This window comes from Triturus cristatus, chromosome 1_1 (genome assembly GCF_964204655.1).
Source record: "Triturus cristatus chromosome 1_1, aTriCri1.1, whole genome shotgun sequence".
NCBI classification, from domain to species: domain Eukaryota; kingdom Metazoa; phylum Chordata; class Amphibia; order Caudata; family Salamandridae; genus Triturus; species Triturus cristatus.
Window position 1 is genome coordinate 689435 of NC_140579.1, and position 23564 is coordinate 712998.

At 45.7% G+C, this 23564-nt stretch overlaps 1 protein-coding gene across 2 annotated transcripts in view; it reads right to left on the bottom strand.

Annotated features, from left to right (window-relative positions):
• The window catches only part of LOC146869036 (uncharacterized), a 65178-nt gene that overhangs the window by 19671 nt on the left and 21943 nt on the right, over positions 1–23564 (bottom strand). For both annotated transcript variants that reach the window (XM_085614835.1, XM_085612043.1), the window contains exons 3-5: positions 9358–9465; positions 3687–3758; positions 1678–1773 (exon numbers count right to left, since the gene is read on the bottom strand). In XM_085614835.1, coding sequence (XP_085470961.1) covers positions 1678–1773; positions 3687–3758; positions 9358–9465 — 276 coding nt within the window. The remainder of the gene's footprint in view (positions 1–1677; positions 1774–3686; positions 3759–9357; positions 9466–23564) is intronic.

The window sequence follows — 23564 nt, forward strand, 5'->3', positions numbered from 1 at the left end:
TTCCATTAAGATTTTAGAGGCTGGAAGGGCAGTGGAGGCAGGTACATTTGCGTGATTGCTTTGGTATGTGGGAGCCTGCTCAGAAATTTTAAAGTTATCCAAGATGTTAGAAATACTAGCTATTTTGCTCCCCCATATAGCAACCAGTGATGTAATCTTCTCAATTTGGCTCTTAACCACCTCTAACTCAGATCGTACAAGAATTTCAAAATGAGTTTTAAGTTCTTTAGCCAAATTTGATGCCCACATTGGAGGATCCACTGCAGCTAAGCCATTTCCACCAGTAATATGGCCCTCTGTCTGGGTCTTTGATGTTATTCTCGAAGAGCTATTCACTTGCTTTTCCCCTTTATGAGCTTTTTGTTTCTTCTGGCCACCTATCCTGATTCCCCCCCCCACACCCCATGTCATGTTTATTTGAATTTCCAGAAATTACTTTTTCAGGTGAGGGCCTTAAATCAGGAGTGGTCGAAGGATTTGCTATTTGAGAGGAATCAAGATCTTCGATTTCCAAGGTTATTAGGGAGTTTGGAATCCTAGGCGTTAGAGACAGCCGTCTTTCAGTGCGTTCTATCGCATTAGAGACCGCCCCAATTGCCTGCCGTAACATTTTATCAATGGCATGGTTTCACAATGGGCGTGCGCACAGTGGCTTTCTGGCGAGTGTTAGGCCTTGTAGGTGGAGAAGTACTGTCCCCCATACTAAATTATAGCTAAACCTCCTTTATATGGGAGTAGTACAAGAATGATTATTCAAGTGAGTCAAAATAACACACTCCCTACAGTTAAATGAGTACCAAAAAGCCAGACCTTCACTCTTTCCAAAACTCCAAAGTTCAACAACAATAACCCGATGCCCAAACTTTTATCATGTAAACTCACGTAACCCAACTTATCAGGGGAATGGCCCAGCCCAGCCTCGATCGGTCTCGAACGGGCTCAGACGGCCCCGCCCTTAGCCAGAGCTTCGCCCGGCACGTCCCGCGCTGCGGGTGAGGAGGCTGCGCTTTATGCGCTGAGGTGGAGCGGTTCCTCCCCCTCGTCAGCTGGTCCCAGAGCAGCTGTGCGAGGCCACGTTGCACCCTGGGAGATGGCGTTCATAGGGTGGTTTGAATGGTCATACAGCGAGCAGCAGCAAAGGGCACGTCCAGGAGAAATGTTGGCAGGTATCAGAACCCGCAGCCAGATTTCACTCAAACACCGGTAGGGCAGAAAAAGGGTTACAGGGACCCACGCTGCGGGGGTAGAGGCTGCGCTTTATGCGCTGAGGTGGAGCGGTGCCTCCCCCTCGTCAGCGGGTCCCAGAGCAGCTGTGTGAGGCCGCGTTGCAACCTGGGAGATGGAGTTCATAGGGTGGTTTGAACGGTCATACACCGAGCAGCAGCAAAGGGCACGTCCAGGAGAAACGTTGGCAGGTATCAGAACCCGCAGCCAGATTATAATATCTTACACATCTCTACACATCTATATCTACATATTTGTATATTTTTGTTTTCATCCATTGAAACTTATATCAAATTTCCGTAAAATCTGCTATGATAATTGCTGTAACAAGCCTCCTTTAAATCCACCCCTTAAGTTTCCATGGATCTGTACAAGGATGCATTAATTCTCAGACACACAAAGCTTGTTACATTCTCTACTAACTTGTAACTAACCACACCTTATCATGCTCACCTGAACTCCTTATTTCAGGTTTTGTTGTCTCCTGAACACATGATTCTTCCTCTGGTCTTGTGCTCAGTGAAAACACTGCTGTTATAAGTGGATCCCCTGAAAAGAGGAGACATACCATATATAATTGCATGATAGAATGACTGAATAAACACAATGAGTTGAGAAATCCACGAAGCATAACCAAAAAGCAACTATCTGAAAAGAGGCCTTAAAAGATGAGCTGTAGAACGCCACGGTGTATACAGTACAAAAAATCCCAAACTCTCTAAGCTAAACTGCACAAACTGCATATACGTCGCTGGCGGCCATGGTGGAAACACCATCAGTTTCTTAGAATCATACAAAAAATGGGCAAAGGCAATTAATACAAACTAGTAAAATAAACTTAATTTTTGGTAAATGAAGGAAAATTACTTTATTCTTTGGTAATCTATGAAACCCTTTTTCAGAAGCAGGTCATTGGTTATGTGACATTTAGGCCAGGGGGAGAAAGGAAGAACTTAAATTGTGAAGCAAACGTTAGAAGAACTTGAACTTCTGAACACCGTGTTACTGATGCTAGCTAGGAATGCCCCCAATACTTAAGATGACTATTCACGTTGTAAAAGTTGTGGCTTTTACCTTCGCATTTTTTTCTTGTACAAGTAAAGCACAACATCTGGGAAACTTCTTTTAAAATGGCTAAAGAAATTAGAGGGTTAAAAGATGATCTGCTTGTACGATAACCACAGTGGTAAAACCGTTACCTCCAACTTTGAATTCAGTAGGATTTTTGTTTGCTTTAGTTATGGTATATTTGAACCCTCTCTGAGCCTGAGGTGCAGCAACACACTGTCTAAGACAAGGCTAGACTCAAACTCTCTCTGAGCCCGAGGTGCAGTGATACACTGTCAAACACAAGGGTAGACCTGAACCTTCTCTGAGGTGCAATGACACACTGCCCAACCCAAGGGTAGACCTGAACACTCTCAGAGCCTGAGGTGCAGTTACACACTGTCCAACCCAAATGGAGCACTGGTCTGATACAACAAGTAGGCTGATCCTGACAAAAGTCTGGAGGTCAAAAAGTTCAGAAGGGACTGCCACTTTTGGGAAGAAAAATCCCTTTCGAGTGGGCTTCTGCTGAAATTGTAGCCGTGGTGTGAAACCGAAGGTCATATACTTGAAGCAGGTTGGTCCCGGTGGTGCCCTGGAGCTATAGAGAAGAGGACTCGACCTGCCATCTGTGACCTGAGAGGAGCACAGAAGAAGTGCATCTCCTTTCTCTTCTATCATGGACAAAGAGTTGCACTCTTTCAAGGGCCATTTAGCGGACCTCTTGTGTGACTTCAGAGACTCGACAGAATTCAAGAGGCCTTTTATTGGAAGTACCCAGCTCAGCAGTGGCAGCTTACTAAAATTACATTTACAATATATTTAATAAAGATTCTGACTTAGTCATTAGATTTTATTGTTAATAAATAAAAAATAGGTGCTTGAAATGTGTCTGTGGCTGGTACAGGGCAAAAGTTATAAAGTATGTACGTTTGTTATACCTTGACTTTTCCTATTTACTAGTTATAGTCTGATCAGTGACAATTTTGTTTGGGCCCAGTCACTGGGTGAACATAGCATTTCTAATGTCACACATGTTCAACTCTTACATATTATTCGCCCTACACTGTGAGCTGCAGTCAAGCTACACAGGGCAGGACTAAAGCTACTTTTCACTTCCACTGTAGCGGATGGCACAACAAGTGCCGTAGTTCAGAGGTGACATGTAACTTTCCATGCTATTAATGTGCATTTCTGCACCATATAATGGGATCTTATAGAACAGTTAAAAGTGCCAATCTAGTTTTCAGACGTTTTTTACATCTTTTAGGGCCTCGGGTGCATACACTGGGCACCAGGTAGTAGTGTCCCAGAGTTAAAGTGCAAGGTTACCAGGAGGAGAGTCCCAAACAAATGAAATACTGGGAGTGACCACCTATTGTCCAACACAAGAAGTGCAACAATTTAGGACTTACCCGCCTCTGGGTCTGCACTGATTTCTTCAATTTCCTGACCAAGATGATCAATAAAAGTTGAAGCTGGCTCTTCTTTTTTCCTCAAAAAAAATAGCAGAATGACGAAAAGAAAATTAGGTAGAACAAGTTATTGACAGTTACAGGTTTATACAAACCGAGTTTCATCTATTACAAACATACAATTTTAGACCAATAATATTCTTTCTATAAGGTTAGGACCATTACCTTTTACAAGTTCAGAAGATCTTGCCATTTGAATTTTGTATTAACTATCTAAACATGGACTTTTCTGCAAGTAGGTGAAACTACTAAAAGAAAGGACATGATGTTCAGAAAATAGATCTTCTCTATACACCTATTCTCTGAGGTGCATTACTTTGATTGAATGCCAAGTCTCCTAGAGGCAGTTTTGCAAATCAAAGCTGATTGTTGTGTTTAAACTAACACCCACTAAGACGTAATACAAAACACCCTCGTCTTTTTTTCAATCTTGCTTATCTCTACAAAAGATTTACGCCAGACATTTCAGTTGTTAAATTGTTTTCTGCTGAACTAAATTTGATATGGGTTTGGGCTTATATACTCACTTTAATGTTGTTTTGGTGCAACACTACATATGCCAAATGAACTTTTGTTAGAGGAATGCAATTGCTTTTCTCAGACTACAAAAAGAAAGCATAGAATTCTTCACAGAAACCTTGTTTTATGTTTATGCAAAAGATTGTTTTCCCCATGCTCGAGTTCAGCCACACCTTATATCAAGAACGGAGGCCCAATAGTCTAACAATCCAGTTTCCTGCAGAGGCACAACAATTTCTGCACAGGTGAATAGGACAAAGGCTTCCTGAAAGTCAGAGGTTTGTGGCAGTATAACATCACAGTGATGGACACTATTCCACATTCTTGGCTAATCTTGCAATTGGAGCGGGCTACAATGGGTAATTTCCCATTACAAGGGTTCGGAAGGGAAGAGATATTTCAATATTTCCAATATTCTTAATTCTGCGAAGACAATCTTTTCTTTCGTCTGTTTCCTAGGGGCTGCTCAGTTGGACATTTCCTCCTCTATGTATGTGCCTCTCAGTGTGTGCTCAATGCTGTGATTGGTAATCATAGCCTTGTCTAGTGTGGACATATACCATATGTGTGCCTCCGTGAGTGTGCAGTCACTGCTGAGAAAGGTAAGCAGTGCCTTGTCTAGTAAGGACAGGCACCTTATGTGCGCCTACGTAAGTGTGCGGTCACTGCTGTGATTGGTAAGCAGTGCCTTGTCTAGTAAGGACATGCAGCTTGTGTGTGCCTCCATGAGTGTGTGGTCACTGCTGAGAAAGGTAAGCAGTGCCTTGTCTAATGAGGACAGGCACCTTATGTGCGCCTACGTGAGTGTGCGGTCCCTGCTATGAACGGTAAGCAGTCCCTTGTCTAGTGAGGACATATACCTTATGTGTGCCTCTGTGAGTGTGTGGTCACTACTGAGAAAGGTAAGCAGTACCTTGTCTAAGGAGGACAAGCACCTTATGTGTGCCTACATGAGTGTGCGGTCCCTGCTGTGATTGGTAAGCAGTGCCTTGTCTAGTAAGGACATGCAGTTTATGTGTCCCTCCGGGAGTGTATATTCAATGCTGCAGTCAATAAGAAGTGCACTGTCTAGTGGAAACGTACACCTTGTGTGTGCCTCCATGAGTGTGTGGTCACTGCTGTGATGGGTGAGTAGTGCCTGGTCTAGTAAGGCATGCACCTTATGTGTGCCTCCATGAGTGTGGTCACTGCTGTGATGGGTAAGCATGCCTTGTCTGGTAAAGACAAACGTTGTGTGTGCCTTCGAGAGTGTGCGGTCACTGCTGTGATGGTTAAGCAGTGCCTTGTCTAATGAAGACATACACCTTGTGTGTGCCTCCATGAGTTTGTGGTCATTGCTATGAACGGTAAGCAGTGCCTTGTCTAGTGAGGACATACACCACGTTTGTCCCTTAGTGTGTGTTCAATGCTGCAGTCAATAAGCAGTGCCTTGTCTAGTGAGGATACACCTTATGTGTGCCTCCATGAGTGTGTGGTCACTGCTGTGATCGGTAAGCAGTGCCTTGTCTAGTGAGGATACACCTTATGTGTGCCTCCATGAGTGTGTGGTCACTGCTGTGATTGGTAAGCAGTGCCTTGTCTAGTAAGGACATGCACCTTGTGTGTCCCTCCGTGAGTGTATATTCAATGCTGCAGTCAATAAGAAGTGCACGGTCTAGTGGAAACGTACATCTTGTGTGTGCCTCCATGAGTGTGCGGTCCCTGCTGTGATCGGTAAGCAGTGCCTGGTCTAGTAAGGCATGCACCTTATGTGTTCCTCCATGAGGGTGGTTACTGCTGTGATGGGTAGGCACGCCTTGTCTGGTAAAGACATAAACGTTGTGTGTGCCTTCGAGAGTGTGCGGTCACTGCTGGGATGGTTAAGCAGTGCCTTGTCTAATGAAGACATACACCTTGTGTGTGCCTCCATGAGTTTGTGGTCATTGCTATGAACGGTAAGCAGTGCCTTGTCTAGTGAGGAGATACACCACGTTTGTGCCTTAGTGAGTGTGTGTTCAATGCTGCAGTCAATAAGCAGTGCCTTGTCTAGTGAGGATACACCTTATGTGTGCCTCCATGAGTGTGTGGTCCCTGCTGTGATCGGTAAGCAGTGCCTTGTCTAGTGAGGATACACCTTATGTGTGCCTCCATGAGTGTGTGGTCCCTGCTGTGATCGGTAAGCAGTGCCTTGTCTAGTGAGGATACACCTTATGTGTGCCTCCATGAGTGTGTGGTCCCTGCTGTGATCGGTAAGCAGTGCCTTGTTTAATGAAGACATACACCTTGTGTGTGCCTCCATGAGTGTGTGGTCCCTGCTGTGATCGGTAAGCAGTGCCTTGTTTAATGAAGACATACACCTTGTGTGTGCCTCCATGAGTGTGTGGTCCCTGCTGTGATCGGTAAGCAGTGCCTTGTCTAGTGAGGATACACCTTATGTGTGCCTCCATGAGTGTGGTCCCTGCTGTGATCGGTAAGCAGTGCCTTGTTTAATGAAGACATACACCTTGTGTGTGCCTCCATGAGTGTGTGGTCCCTGCTGTGATCGGTAAGCAGTGCCTTGTCTAGTGAGGATACACCTTATGTGTGCCTCCATGAGTGTGTGGTCCCTGCTGTGATCGATAAGCAGTGCCTTGTCTAGTGAGGATACACCTTATGTGTGCCTCCATGAGTGTGTGGTCCCTGCTGTGATCGGTAAGCAGTGCCTTGTCTAGGGAGGATACACCTTATGTGTGCCTCCATGAGTGTGTGGTCACTGCTGTGATCGGTAAGCAGTGCCTTGTCTAAGGAGGACAAGCACCTTATGTGTGCCTCCATGAGTGTGTGGTCCCTGCTGTGATCGGTAAGCAGTGCCTTGTCTAGTGAGGATACACCTTATGTGTGCCTCCATGAGTGTGTGGTCCCTGCTGTGATCGGTAAGCAGTGCCTTGTCTAGTGAGGATACACCTTATGTGTGCCTCCATGAGTGTGTGGTCCCTGCTGTGATCGGTAAGCAGTGCCTTGTCTAGTGAGGATACACCTTATGTGTGCCTCCATGAGTGTGTGGTCACTGCTGTGATCGGTAAGCAGTGCCTTGTCTAGTGAGGATACACCTTATGTGTGCCTCCGTGAGTGTGTGGTCACTGCTGTGATCGGTAAGCAGTACCTTGTCTAGTGAGGATACACCTTATGTGTGCCTCCGTGAGTGTGTGGTCACTGCTGTGATCGGTAAGCAGTGCCTTGTCTAGTGAGGATACACCTTATGTGTGCCTCCGTGAGTGTGTGGTCACTGCTGTGATCGGTAAGCAGTGCCTTGTCTAGTGAGGATACACCTTATGTGTGCCTCCATGAGTGTGTGGTCACTGCTGTGATCGGTAAGCAGTGCCTTGTCTAGTGAGGATACACCTTATGTGTGCCTCCATGAGTGTGTGGTCACTGCTGTGATCGGTAAGCAGTGCCTTGTCTAGTGAGGATACACCTTATGTGTGCCTCCATGAGTGTGTGGTCACTGCTGTGATCGGTAAGCAGTGCCTTGTCTAGTGAGGATACACCTTATGTGTGCCTCCATGAGTGTGTGGTCACTGCTGTGATCGGTAAGCAGTGCCTTGTCTAGTGAGGATACACCTTATGTGTGCCTCCATGAGTGTGTGGTCCCTGCTGTGATCGGTAAGCAGTGCCTTGTCTAGTGAGAATACACCTTATGTGTGCCTCCATGAGTGTGTGGTCACTGCTGTGATCGGTAAGCAGTGCCTTGTCTAGTGAGGATACACCTTATGTGTGCCTCCATGAGTGTGTGGTCACTGCTGTGATCGGTAAGCAGTGCCTTGTCTAGTGAGGATACACCTTATGTGTGCCTCCATGAGTGTGTGGTCACTGCTGTGATCGGTAAGCAGTGCCTTGTCTAGTGAGGATACACCTTATGTGTGCCTCCATGAGTGTGTGGTCACTGCTGTGATCGGTAAGCAGTGCCTTGTCTAGTGAGGATACACCTTATGTGTGCCTCCATGAGTGTGTGGTCCCTGCTGTGATCGGTAAGCAGTGCCTTGTCTAGTGAGGATACACCTTATGTGTGCCTCCATGAGTGTGTGGTCCCTGCTGTGATCGGTAAGCAGTACCTTGTCTAGTGAGGATACACCTTATGTGTGCCTCCATGAGTGTGTGGTCACTGCTGTGATCGGTAAGCAGTGCCTTGTCTAGTGAGGATACACCTTATGTGTGCCTCCATGAGTGTGTGGTCACTGCTGTGATCGGTAAGCAGTGCCTTGTCTAGTGAGGATACACCTTATGTGTGCCTCCATGAGTGTGTGGTCACTGCTGTGATCGGTAAGCAGTGCCTTGTCTAGTGAGGATACACCTTATGTGTGCCTCCATGAGTGTGTGGTCCCTGCTGTGATCGGTAAGCAGTGCCTTGTCTAGTGAGGATACACCTTATGTGTGCCTCCATGAGTGTGTGGTCCCTGCTGAGATCGGTAAGCAGTGCCTTGTCTAGTGAGGATACACCTTATGTGTGCCTCCATGAGTGTGTGGTCACTGCTGTGATCGGTAAGTAGTGCCTTGTCTAGTAAGGATACACCTTGTGTTCCTCCATGAGTGTGGTCACTGCTGTGATCGGTAAGCAGTGCCTTGTCTAGTGAGGATACACCTTATGTGTGCCTCCATGAGTGTGTGGTCCCTGCTGTGATCGGTAAGCAGTGCCTTGTCTAGTGAGGATACACCTTATGTGTGCCTCCATGAGTGTGTGGTCACTGCTGTGATCGGTAAGCAGTGCCTTGTCTAGTGAGGATACACCTTATGTGTGCCTCCATGAGTGTGTGGTCACTGCTGTGATCGGTAAGCAGTGCCTTGTCTAGTGAGGATACACCTTATGTGTGCCTCCATGAGTGTGTGGTCACTGCTGTGATCGGTAAGCAGTGCCTTGTCTAGTGAGGATACACCTTATGTGTGCCTCCATGAGTGTGTGGTCACTGCTGTGATCGGTAAGCAGTACCTTGTCTAGTGAGGATACACCTTATGTGTGCCTCCGTGAGTGTGTGGTCACTGCTGTGATCGGTTAGCAGTGCCTTGTCTAAAGAGCACAAGTGTCCCATATGGACAAGGCCATCTCTCTCATATCCTGGCTAAAGCACCGCTTGCTTACTTGGGGAGCTGACACTGTCTCTTCTCTCGGACTCATCGTTGTCCATAGGATGGAGCAGTTGTGTTTCTTTCGTTGTCAATGAAAAGACAGTACTGGCAATGAGAGGGCCTGTTAAAGAAAGAAATCACAAATAATTAAGTCTGCAAAGGGCAATTTACAATATTGAGCAGTATCTGCTGTTTGAGTCACACCACAGACGTTCATTGGTGGAGCGGATATTGAGCACAGCACGTCAGGCTTAGTCCAGAAATTCAAAGACAAACAAAGTGAAAGATGTGCACACCCATCCAATGGAGACAATGTGAGAGAAGGACTCATTCCCCTCACAAAACACAATGTGGAAGATGGACTTCTCTTCAGGAGGGAAAGAGTGAGAGATAGGCATGTGCTTCAAGAGAGACCGCGTGGGAGATGTCATCGCCCTTCAAGAGAGACAATGTGAGACACATCCTCCCCAACATAATAATCAATGATACGGCTTAAACCCTGAGCAGAGAGAATGTGAGAGATGCCTCCCTCAGGATACACTGAGAGATGCATTGTGTCTTGCATGCTTGCATTCTTGGTGTAGGTAAACTGATGCACGATGGGTTAGAGTGGCCTAGAGAATGTGATGATGTCATGGAATGTCAGCCTGTGTAAGCAGATTCTAGATAGGCAGGTTTTGGACAGTTGATGGGAGGATGGAGCCTCGAGAGAAGTTACCAGAGTGTGGTTGTAACATGGAATAAAGAACCTACCTGTACCGAATTGTGATTGTAACATGGAACAATAAACCTATATGTACCAGAATGCGATTGTAACATGGAATAAACAACCTATATGTACCAGATCATAATTGTAATATGGAATATAGAAACTACCAGTACCAGATCGCCAGCTTTTGATATATTTGGGGAGTCCGATGTCTCTCCCAAAGAATCAAACTTGATTTTACCCAGAAAATAATTCACCAGATGTTTGCAGCACTCCTTGGAAGGAGGGGCACCTATTCCTGCAACATCTGGGTTCAAAAATGTGTTGACATACATATACATTTCTTTGGCAGGGTATTTTGCCTGGCTAATCTCGTCGGCAAAGTCACTCAATTTGGCACTTCATTTTCCGTACATTTTTATTGATATCTTATACAACTTTTTATTTTCATCATAATAATGGTGCCTCCATTTCCTTTCTTGTTTTTTACATTCCTTCTTAAAATCCCTTAACCCGGGCGAGAACCAACTGGCCCTTGTTTTGGTGCTGGAAGATCTAACGGCACTTATTGGGTCCAGGCTTTCCACCGTAGAGTCTATCCAATCCCTTAAAATAAGATAGGATGCACCAACTTCCTAATCCGTCCTATGAGTGGGCCTACTCAACGTTGCTTGCCAGATTAAAATGTCCAATTTAGACTACTGCCTTGAAGGTCTTCCAAACGCTTTATCAACATTAGGTGATTTCATTTTTAGGATGTTGAATTGTATCAACAGATAATCCGACCATAATATTGGCCAGAGAGTGAATGTCTGCATAGATTTAAGATTTGAAAATATAGGATTCAGGAGATGGCCCTTGGAGTGCGTAGGATGGATCACCTACTGTTTGAAATGTAGTCCTAAAAGATCTTGTATAAGATTGTTAGCCGACGTGCACAGATTATCCTTCAGGTGAATATGTAAGTCCCCTAGTACTGTGAAGGTGGATGATGCAAGACTATGAGCTGCTACAGTTCCAGGCCATTCCTGTACAAATTGGGCTGCAAGCCCTGGAGGGTGGTATAGAGGCATGCCTGAGAAGGAGCAGGCCCTGGAGGGTGGTATAGAGGCATGCCTGAGAAGGGGCAGGCCCTGGAGGGTGGTATAGAGGCATACTTGAGATGGGGCAGGCCCTGGAGGGTGGTATAGAGGCATACCTGAGAAATGGCAGGCCCTGGAGGGTGGTATAGAGGCATACCTGAGAAGGGGCAGACCCTGGAGGGTGGTATAGAGGCATACCTGAGAAGGGGCAGGCCCTGGAGGGTGGTATAGAGGCATACCTGAGAAGGGGCAGGCCCTGGAGGGTGGTATAGAGGCATGCCTGAGAAGGGACAGGCCCTGGAGGGTGGTATAGAGGCATGCCTGAGAAGGGGCAGGCCCTGGAGGGTGGTATAGAGGCATACCTGAGAAGGTGAATATGGGGGAAAGTTTTCATGAAAACACAAAAGACTTTGGTAGCCTGTAATGGTGATGGGATATGATTTACACTGAAAGTGCTCTTTGAAAATAATAGCTTTGCCTACCCCATTTCTTCCCAGATCGGTCATTTTTGTGATTGCGTAGCCAGGTGGAAGAGCTAATGCAATATCTGACTAGCTGTCCTGCCGTAGCCACGTTCACGTTAAGAAGAGGGCGTCTGGACTTTGTTCTCCCAGTAGAGTGATATTTCAAACTTATTTTTAGGGAGAGACTGACTGTTTACTAGAAACATTCACCATTCCTGTGTGGACTGAATGGAAGCTGCAAAGTTTGGTAAATTCCTTCCGCCATGAGCTTCCTGGAGTATCATGGCGGGGTACATTTAAATGAATAATTACAATATGAGCACTTACTTGGCAGTGACATTGGGTTCAGGGAATGAGAGCACACTTCCTTGGATATCAACATAAGGACCTTCAATTCCTTTGAAGTATAATGTGTCCAATTCACCTGCGAAGGATGAGGGTTTCTAGCCCCTTTCCCCTGCCAGGTGCAGGTGGGCTTGCCTTAGGAGCGCGTCCGCTGCGCATTGTTCTTCATTGATAGGGTACACCACAGGATACTCACCCTGGGGAAAAAAAACACACAACCACCCCTAGGTAGAGTACACTGAAGGATACACACCCTGGAAACACATAACCACCCCCAGAAAATTGAGAAAAACACAGGGTACTTGCCCTGGAAAAGTAGCACCAAATTGGAAGCATTGACTACCCCCACCACTACCCCAAAGAGCTGGGTACACTACAAATTAATCACTGTAGAAAACAACACAGCTTCCCGTAAGTAGGGAACACAGAATGGACAAAACACCAATAGAACAACAGACCTCCCCATGGCATGGTACAACCTCCCCATACCAGGGTACACTAGAGAAGGTTTAACTGGTAGCCTCATAGAAAGCATACACTAAAGGATAAACGTCACCCTAGAAAAAAACCCGAAAAAAACGGCATTGAGCGCCCCCAGAACTTCCACCAAGAGAGTAACACAGCATTTCGTTAAGATACATAAGCACAAATGCAACAAAAAAAAAATAATAATCTGCATGGTATAAATATAAACTACATTCTAGGGCAATGAAGGCGCGCACATTAACAAGAATGAATCTGGGTGGAGTAGTTCCTAACCACAGTTTATATCGACGGAGACCTGGTGGGCGATGTCTCACCCATGCCCAGAAAAATAACGAGTTCACCTTAATGGATAAGATGAAGGGCTGTAGCACCATGTGAAGACTCCACCAAGCATCATCGTAGCGAAGCACCACCAGTTGCGAAGCAAACAAGGACTCCCGGCAAATGAAAGAAAGTCACAAAGACCTCCTGCGATGCCGTGTCGTCGCTGCTGTTGCCACGCAAGAACACACATGGAGTACGTGGTTGGCAATCTGAGGGCTTGCACCAATTGAAACTATGAACCACGGCTAACCACAAAATGGCGGCACGTTTTTAACGTTGGGCCGGGTGGCTCATGGCACGCATGCACTGGAGAGCGTCCAAGAGCAGCTGCGGTAATGTCGGAAGAACTTCAGGGGTTTGTGACGGAGGTAAGAGCGCCCATGCTGGTGCTCGCGGCGAATATGAAAATATTTTCAAAAATGCGCACAGCATGGCGAACGGCAAAGAACCAACTGTCTCACCTCAGCAATGGTATTACAGTAAAGCCAAGGAGACACACGCAGCTTGACGAAAGTCAATGAGTTCAAAAAGGCTCTGCTTTGCATTACACGAGACTCGCAGCAGTCCGTTGAGCCAAACAAACCCAGCTTGCTGATCTGCTCACAGAGGCACCCCGACATTGTAAGTCTGCTTGGGCCCAAATCATACCTCAGCAAGCAGTTAAGCAGAACGTACCTAAGGCACAGTCACCGATCCAAAGGCTTGAGCTGCATGTAGCCCTCCGTCACACCAGCCAAACACAGAAACAGCCGATTTCCTCACCAGTTGAATAAAGGTTGCTCGCTGCAAGGTGCTCAAAATGACACAAGAAGTCTCTCTTCCTTTCCCTTATACACCGAGAATGCAGACAAATGACGACACTTCTAGGCAGGCTAAGTGCTCAAATAAAACAAGAGAACTGAGCAGGCTTGTTGCCAGAGAGACTGTTCATTGTTGAAGTCTTACAGGTGACATCAAGCTCCCCAAAAACAAACGCCCAGGCTGCAGGCTGTCCAGATGGTACAGGACACTGGTGGGGCTGGCAGGGCGTTACCTCCAACTTTCAATTGACGTTTTGAAAGTCCTTAAAATCCTTAAAGTCTTAAGTGACTAGTCCTTTAGTTCCTTAGTTGACTCTTTCTCCTTGTTGCACACGTAGGTTCAAAATCGTCGCCAAAATGTTGTAAAGAAGATACAGAGTCCATCAGTTCATGTAAGATACTTCTTTAATGGTAGCTTGGTTCCATCACAGGTGGTCAGGATAACAGGAGGAAGTAAGATAGTACAAGGATAGCCCCACCAGGAGCAAGCTCCTTTCAGCTCAGCCTGAGTACACCAACTGACAATCTGCCCTAGAGAGGTACCCAGGCATTCCATGATGTCATGCAACATTCCATCAGAGCACAGTGAAGAAAAGCTTACAAGTAATTTACCACAATAGGCATGTGCTTCAAGAGAGACCGCGTGGGAGATGTCATCGCCCTTCAAGAGAGACAATGTGAGACACATCCTCCCCAACATAAGAATCAATGATACGGCTTAAACCCTGAGCAGAGAGAATGTGAGAGATGCCTCCCTCAGGATACACTGTGAGAGATGCATTGTGTCTTGCATGCTTGCATTCTTGGGGTAGGTAAACTGATGCACGATGGGTTAGTGTGGCCTAGAGAATGTGATGATGTCATGGAATGTCAGCCTGTGTAAGCAGATTCTAGATAGGCAGGTTTTGGACAGTTGATGGGAGGATGGAGCCTCGAGAGAAGTTACCAGAGTGTGGTTGTAACATGGAATAAAGAACCTACCTGTACCGAATTGTGATTGTAACATGGAACAATAAACCTATATGTACCAGAATGCGATTGTAACATGAAATAAACAACCTATATGTACCAGATCATGACTGTAATATGGAATAAAGAAACTACCAGTACCAGATCGCCAGCTTTTGATATATTTGGGAAGTCCGATGTCTCTCCCAAAGAATCAAACTTGATTTTACCCAGAAAATAATTCACCAGATGTTTGCAGCACTCCTTGGAAGGAGGGGCACCTATTCCTGCAACATCTGGGTTAAAAAATGTGTTGACATACATATACATTTCTTTGGCAGGGTATTTTGCCTGGCTAATCTAGTCAGCAAACTCGCGTAATTTGACAACTTCATTTTCCATACTTTTTTATTGATATCTTATACAATTTTTTTATTTTCATCATCATAACGGTGCCGCCATTTCCTTTCTTGTTTTTTACATTCCTTCTGAAGATCCCTTAACCCGGGCGAGAACCAACTGGCCCTTGTTTTGGTGCAAGAAGATCTAACGGTACTTATCGGGTCCAGGCTTTCCACCGTAGAGTCTATCCAATCCCTTAAGATAGGATAGGATGCACCAATTTCCTCATCGGTCCTATGAGTGGACCTACTCAACTTTGCTTGCCAGATAAAAATATCCAATTTGGACCACTGCCTTGAAGGTCTTCCAAACGCTTTATCAACATTAGGTGATTTTATTTTTAGGATGGTGAATTGTATCAACAGATAATCCGACCAAATATTGGCCAGAGAGTGGATGTCTGTATAGATTTAAGATTTGAAAATATAGGATTCAGGAGATGGCCCTTGGAGTGCGTAGGATGGATCACCAACTGTTTGAATTGTAGTGCTAAAAGATCTTGTATAAGATTGTTAGCCGACGTGCACAGATTATCCTTCAGGTGAATATTTGAGTACCCTAGTACTGTGAAGGTGGATGAAGCAAGACTATGAGCTGTTGCAGTTCCAGGCCATTCCTGTACAAATTGGGCTGCAGGCCCTGGAGGGTGGTATAGAGGCATACCTGAGAAGGTGAACATGGGGGAAAGTTTTCATGAAAACATTAAAGACTTTGGCAGCCTGTAATGGTGATGGGATATGATATGATTTACACTGAAAGTGCTCTTTGAAAATAATAGCTTTGCCTACCCCATTTCTTCCCAGATCGGTCATTTTTGTGATTGCGTAGCCAGGTGGGAGAGCTAATGCAATATCTGACTAGCTGTCCTGCCGTAGCCACGTTTCCGTTAAGAAGAGGGCGTCTGGACTTTGTTCTCCCAGTAGAGTGATATTTCAAACTTATTTTTAGGGAGAGACCGACTGTTTACTAGAAACATTCACCATTCCTGTGTGGACTGAATGGAAGCTGCAAAGTTTGGTAAATTCCTGCCGCCATGAGCTTCCTGGAGTATCATGGCGGGGGTACATTTAAATGAATAATTACAATATGAGCACCTACTTGGCAGTGACATTGGGTTCAGGGAATGAGAGCACACTTCAACATAAGGACCTTCCATTCCTTTGAAGTATAATGTGTCCAATTCACCTGCGAAGGATGAGGGTTTCTAGCCCCTTTCCCCTGCCAGGCGCAGGTGGGCTTGCCTTAGGAGCGTGTCTGCTGCGCATCGTTCTTCATTAAATAGAGACAGAGTTCTAAGTGACAAAAAAAAGATAGACTGCCAATAAAGATGGCGTCCACTCAAGTGCTATTGAGGCGAACTGACACTGCACACGGCCAGGGAGTCCCAATCTCCAACACACCCTAGAGCACTAAATCGAAGCAACAATGCCCAGGTAAGTCTGGACAGAATGTTGATCAATGTCAAACATTCACCCCAGTACAGAGATCCGGGCCCAAATCCATCTATTTTTTGTCTCCCATGCCATTCCAGTTTTAAGCCAGCCATATGCAAATCATTCTTGACCCTGTTCCCCATGGGAACAGTCTAGCCCGAACTGCCAGAGCAGGTCCTCCCTGGAAAGGAACCAAGCATCTTGGGACTGGTTTCGGGGCTTCGCACCTCATCAGCCAGGCTAGCTTTACTCCAGTAGCATGGAGAGCACGGGTCTGAAAAGTTTCAGCGCTCCGTCCATCATCACCTTGTGTTTGCGTTGTTCGCCCCAAGTTGGCAGGGTATGCCCAGACGTGGACCCCATGCTCATTTTGCCAGTGGATTCAAGCTAGCCTGGCTGATGAGGGGTGCTACCCTGAATCCGGTCCCAGGATGCTTGTTTCCGGTTCACGGAAGACCTGGCTTGGCAGTTCGGGCTGGACTGTTTCCATGAGGCACACGGTCAAGACTGATTTGTATATAGCTGGGTCTAAACTAAGGTGGCGAAGTGAGCTAAAGAACGATGATGGATTCAACCCAGATCTGTGACTGGGGGAGAGTGTCTGAAAAGCTTCAGCGCACCGACCATTATCTCCTTGTGCTTGCACTGCATCTAACATCAAACAATTAGTGCAAAAAATCATTTTAAATACAATAAAAGTACCCCCGGAAAGCACCTAAAAGAGTGAGAGTTCACTTCTAGTGTGTGACTAACATGGAATAAAGAACCTACATCATATGGAGTAAAGAACCTACCTGTACCAGATTGGGATTGTATCATGGAATAAAGAACCTACCTGTAGCAGAGTCGGATTGTAACCTTAGAATAAAGAGCCCACGTGTACCAGATTGTGATTGTAACATGGAATAAAGAACATACCTGTACTAGATTGTGATTGTAACATGGAATAAAGAACCGACCTGTACCAGAGAGTGACTAACATGGAATAAAGAACCTACCTGTACCAGAGTCTGATTGTAACATGGAATAAAAAAAAACACATCTACCAGACTGTGATTGTATCATGGAATAAAGAACATACCTGTACCAGATTGGGATTTCATTATGAAATAAAGAACACAGCTGTACCAGATTGCAATTGTAACATGGAATAAATAACTGACCTGTATCAGAGTGTGATTGTAACATGGAATAACAAGCATTGGCATAGCCAATAGGTCTCGCCTTTGGGACCTTATAAGTGTTTAGTTATCCAGCACAATATCCTTGGTGCAACAACATCAAGTGTTACATGGCTAAACACTTATAAGGTCCCAAAGACGAGACCGATTGGCTATGCCAATGCTTTTGCCGGGGATAAATTGTTAATCAGTTGGTTACTTGCTAGAATGGTAAGTGCTAAGCCGGTTGAGACCTGCTCATCCAAGCTTTTAGGGCTCCCTAATTAAAGGTGAAAGCGTCAAGGTTGGAGTCACAGATAATTTGGTGGTTCATATCTACAAACTTCGTAGCTTATATTTTGACTGCATTGAATCCAATTAATGTAGGGTGTGTAGGGTGTGTTGATGACATGCGCTTTGGTTAGTCTATTATAACAGTTTTTTGCCATTAGTCTGTGTGATCTAGATTTTCTCCTAGGTAAGTTGTGCAGAGTTCACAAATTTACATCTTATGCCCTTAAAGTTACTATGTTTGTGGACTTCACACAATATGAACAAAAGGAGAGATGTACCCTGAAAAAAACTCTTCATTTTTGATGCTTACCTTGATCACTTTCTTGGGATGGCATCTTTTCCAAGGCATTTTTAGTTTACTAAAATGATATATTCAGTGGTTGTACTTACTGGGACTTTCAGCCAATCCTCTTCATCCATTGGTTCGTCATTCATATCTTACCGTCCGCAAACTACAGCATGGGACAGTGGGTCATCCCACTTGACCCAGTGACTAACTTCTCCTGGGTGATGTAGTTCTGCTCTTCCACTAGAAGCATATCTGCACTTCGGTGCTGTGGACCACTAAAGCAATGTGGGCTTTTTAAGACTGCATCTTGCCTTCAGCCATTTTTTAAATATGTTAATAAGGGCCCAGCAGTGCCTAGAAAATGTTTGCTAAATCCATTACAAAAAACGCATTGACAAAGACGAGGCTGGCAGTCAACACCAGACATTGATTTTTTTTTCTTCTCTTCTTGTTCCTGTTATTCTGAAGTATCCAACTTCGTGAAGTTAATTGTCGGCAAGGTTTTTAAAACTAACGAAGTGAACAGGAATACTGCTGCTTTTTTGAGAGATATGTGGGCGATAGGTGAAGATGGTAAAATGAGGCTTGCCAGGCCTTTTATGCCCCGGGCATTTACCTGCACTGCTTGTGCCCTTGGAGCCCACTTTTGAGAGCTCAATGCCACTCATTGTATCTGCCACTTTTCCCAGCTCCCCGAGGTTAAGTGCAGCAGGCACTGGTAAAGTTTGAGAGAGGAAGGGGGAGTTGGAGAGAAATATACCAGAGCAACATTCATGGTTTCAATCAGAAGCAATCCACGCGCAAAACCACGCGCACAAGAATGCAGTTTAGGAAAAAATATTGTTAATATTATAAAGCAACTAATTTGGCATATGCAGGTGGTTCAGCATTGAGGGTGAACTTGCTAAGTGCAGGCTGCATGCAGGGCTGGAAATTACTGACTTATGTAAACTGCCTTCTGTGGTGGAATAACAGGCCAGCACATTACTCATTTAGAGGGATTAGTGCCTCACAGGAAAGGCCGTTCTGTTGCCTTTGCAGCGCCAAACTTGGGACATGGAGGTGTAATGCATTCGAACAACTGGAACGCGTGAATGACTGACCCGCCTTGACTAGAGGCACTGCCGGGTTTTCACAACTATTAGAACGTAGGTGCCGGTCGGCAAACATAATAACTTGACGAGGATCACACAGGTTGGTTAATGGTAGTTGGGGATTTTAAACCGGGCTTACTGAGTCTAAAGTGCGCTATGTACAGTACCCACCAGTCCATACCTCCTTACTCAATTAGTATGAGACAAGCAAGACAGGCTCATTGTCCGGCAGCTGTACAAGGGTCTAACCGCAAGTAAAGATCAGTGCTTTGTGGTCGTTTTTAAAAAATTTACTTTACGTAAAAGAAAGAAGGGTTGGGCAGTAAATGCTGTTTGCTGAGTACAGCGGTCACCTTTGCCCTAGTTCGTGAAACTTTCACAAAATTAAGGTCTGGGTAAATGCAAGCGATGGGTGATTGAACAGCAGAACGTGTGAAATGCTTCTCAAATCACCAGAAATTCAGGAATATATTAACCCCCTGCTTCAGCTCTCAAAGTACACATTTGGTGGATTTTGAGATGCCTGACGGCAAGGAAAGCAAGCTGCAGTTTGCCAGATCAGCAAACTAGTGGAGATGAGTGAGTTGGGGGGAAATGGGGGGTGAAATGCGCTGAGGAGCAGGGGGCCAGCTCAACATGACGCCTCCCCGCAGGAGCCCCCTCACGCTACCCCTGGCTGTTACCAGGAGCTCCGCGGCTGTGAGCGCGCTTTAACCTCCAATTGATTCACTCTTTGACGCGACTGATTTATTAGGTAATCCTAATTATGAAAAAGTGCCCCCGGCAACTGTAACAAGCAGTAAATTAAAGGAAATTTTGGAAGGGCAGCGTAGCTGAACGCGGGAGGAACCCAAACGTGATATGCACCGTGGAGAAAGTGTCAGCGCATTAAAGTGAGGCAGCGTTGCTGTGGACGGAGACGGAAGAGCGCATATTGTAGACTATATTCACAGGGGGAGAAAGTGAAGGCAAAATCTGAAGCAGCTGCCACTGTGAGGCGCAGATCAAAGTGAAAGTAGAGGCGTGAAGAGAGGCAAGTGCATGCTGCCACATAGAGCGTTAGCTAATGCAGGATACCGTTTTCTGCTTGTGAGTGCTCTTGTTTTACGAGTGGGCGCTCACTAGCTAAGACACCGGAGCAACTGTCTCTGAGGCGCACATGGAATTGAATGGTAATTGCAGCTGCGCCGCGCTGCGTGCGTAGCAGAGAAGGTAAAGGCAAAGAAAGAAGCTATTGTCACAGCGAGGCGCAGATTAAAGCGCAGCGTGATTGAAACTGCAGCGTGGCAGAAGAGGAAGTGAGGAGAAGAGGCGCAGATCAAAGTGATGTTTAACAATGGCAGAGGGCATAGTTGACTACATACAGAAAGCCTGTTTTCATAGTTTTGGTAAATTAAAAAAAAAACACGCATAACACTACCTTTCCAGAAGAACCCTCGCCCTGAAAGTAAAAAGCCGCAGGGGGAGGGGAGAGAGGAGGGGGCCTGCGCATGATTCCCTTGCCTGCTGAGCTGAAAACAATCTGAGGAGGAGCCTCTGTGCCGGTGCATTGTGGACCATGGGTATGGTCACTGCTGCTCTTGTGACTCGACCTTCTCAAAGAAGTTGCAAACATCCGTACCCAACGCTAAATGCAGGGGTATGCAGAGCATGTGAAGAAAAGGTTACATATCTGTAGTCATGGTTCTGCATAATAATAATAATTCCCCGTTTCGTTTTCGGCACATACCTCCTTTTTGCAAAGTTTTCTTCCATGCAAACAGCATCCTAGCGTGTATTAAATTGCAAGTTCGTACTCAGATCTGCAGAAAGGAAGCCTAACAGAGGTCTCATTTGTATCCCCTGAATGTTCAATAAATATAATCTTCCAGGTTAATGTCATAGAACTCCATTGCAGCATCCAAATGCAGAGAAATACCTAATCGGCGGAGAACAAAGAGGTAAAAATGCAGCCTGATATGCTTACATTGTAAACAGAGTAACAAGAAGACTGTTCCATTAAGAACCTGGGAGGCATCTTTTTAAAGAGTGTTTTGTGACATGAGTTTCCTCTCAGACAATGGCAGCTGGCATCTACAGGGTGGGGGAGCAGATACAATTAAACAACCAGGCAGCCGCGGCACCCGCGCTTTACTTTTAACATTAAAAGTAAAGCGCGGGAGCCGCGATTATACCAAATGTAAAGTAATAGAAAAAATATCTATTTCTTTACTTTTGGTATAATCGCGGCACCCCCGCTTTACTTTTAACGTTGAAAGTAAAGCGCGGGTGCCGCGATTATACCAAAAGTAAAGAAATAGATGTTTCTATTACTTTACTTTTGGTATGATCGCGGCACCCACGCTTTACTTTTAATGTTAAAAGTAAAGCGCGGGTGCAGTGATTATAACATCATCCCGATCGCTGTGAAAGCGAAAGTGATCGCGATGACGCTCTCCTGAGTGCTGCTGGCTGGCCTAGCGCATTGTGGCTGCGCGCGTGCACGCTCACATGCACGCAAGCGCTAGGCCAGCAAGCAGCACTTAAAAAAGCGCACATACAAAATGTCTCTCCGAGCCAGCGCATGCGCTGGGCTCAGCGAGACCTAAAAAACCTACCTGTACCAGAGACTGATTGCAACATGGAATAAAGAACCAACATGTACAAGACTGTGATTGTAACATGGAATAAAGAACCGGCCTGTACCGGAGTGTGATTTTTTAAAAATAAATTTTATTTGGTTTTCCTGATGCAATATGGCTCATAGCCCAACCAGTACCTGTAGGAAACAAGATGAATCAGGAGTACCATAGTATTTAAACAATTGTAACTCCTGCAGGAACTGCAGGCAAAACAATACAAACACAGTGCAGACATTCCTAGATCCCCGTGCTTTCGTAAAAGTTACATATAAGCTAAGGCAGACAGTCACATGATGCGAAATATAACGTGTATCAAACATTGGTGTGAGTGATAAGTTCTATCAGGGGTCTAAAGATGGGAGGGGGGGGGGAAGGTCTATCCCTCGGTATGTCACCCAAAGAGTCCATATCTTTCTATGCTTCTGGGGGCATCACTGGCCAGAAACACTGCGATCTCCGCACCCATACATCTATCTAGCTTAGCCTTCCATTGGACCCCCTTCCACAGCTGGGCTATGTCGCGTTTGGCAATGGTAAGAGCCAAAAAAAGGAAATGTTGTTTTTATTTGTTACCCCTGATCCCGTGCGGTGTAAAAGGAAAAGTCTCGGATCTAGCGGGAGTTCCCAGGAAAGTATGTCACTAAGGCAAGAAGCCACCCTCCTCCAGAACGGCTGCTAAAGAGAGACACGCCAGACCGTGTGTAAAAATGTACTCTCTTCCCTTTCACATCTCAAACAGGTAGGTGGCTGAATTACCCCCGTTTTCCAAAGTCAGAATCGAGTGTAATAGGCCCGGTGTATGTACTTGAATTGAATGAGGCGGTAGCGTGTAGACACCGCAGCACTCCGGGGGTTGGCTATGGCTTCGGCCCAGTCATCATCTGTCAAATCCGAGATATCGTCTTGCCATGCTCTCCTAGTTTTATCAAGTGTTGTTCGTGTGTGTGTGTAGTCAGTGTTTGATATATTTGCCTGATTTTATGGAGCCCCAGGTCTCCCATCAGTAGACGGCCCTCAAGTGGATGGCATTCCGGTAGGGTTTCTAGAGCACGTATCAGGGGGTCTAGTGCATGACGTAGTTGAAGATATTGAAGATATTTATAGAATTGTGTCTTGTGTAAGTGCGATTCCTCTTGCAACTGTTGAAAGAATTTCAATGTAGTGCCCTGCATCACATCTCCTAGCGCAGATATTCCCACCAAGTCCCATTGTCAAAACCCCTGCAAGGCCGTCACTGGGCGCAAGTACGTGCTCTGCCACAAGGGGATTGTTTGGGTCAGGGTCCCGCGCCACCCCATTTGCCTCACCTTGTACCGCCAGAGCCGAATCACAGTTCTACTCGCAGGGGGTAGTACACTGAGATTCCTAGAGATATACAGGAACTGAAGAAGGGGAACCTCCTCCATTGCCGCATGCTCTAGCGCAAAAGCAGAGACCGTTGGGGAGTTATACCACCATTCATTAATTATTAGGAGGTGAGATGAGCTGTAGTATGCATACACGGATCTCTCCCCCATTCCACAGGAATTTAATGTGTACGGCATTGACTTGCGCAAACCAGGACCTCAGTATATTGCAAGGGAAATTTTGAAGTTGGTACAGAATCCTTGGCAGACCACCCGTATAACGATAAGGGGAGGGAGGACCAAATTGCTGTTTCATTGTTCAGACTTGTAAGTACCGGGTTAATATTATGTTCCAAGTAAATCTTTGGACAGGGCGACATAAAAATGCCTCAATATTTAAAACCCCCAGTCGCGTGTGATAGC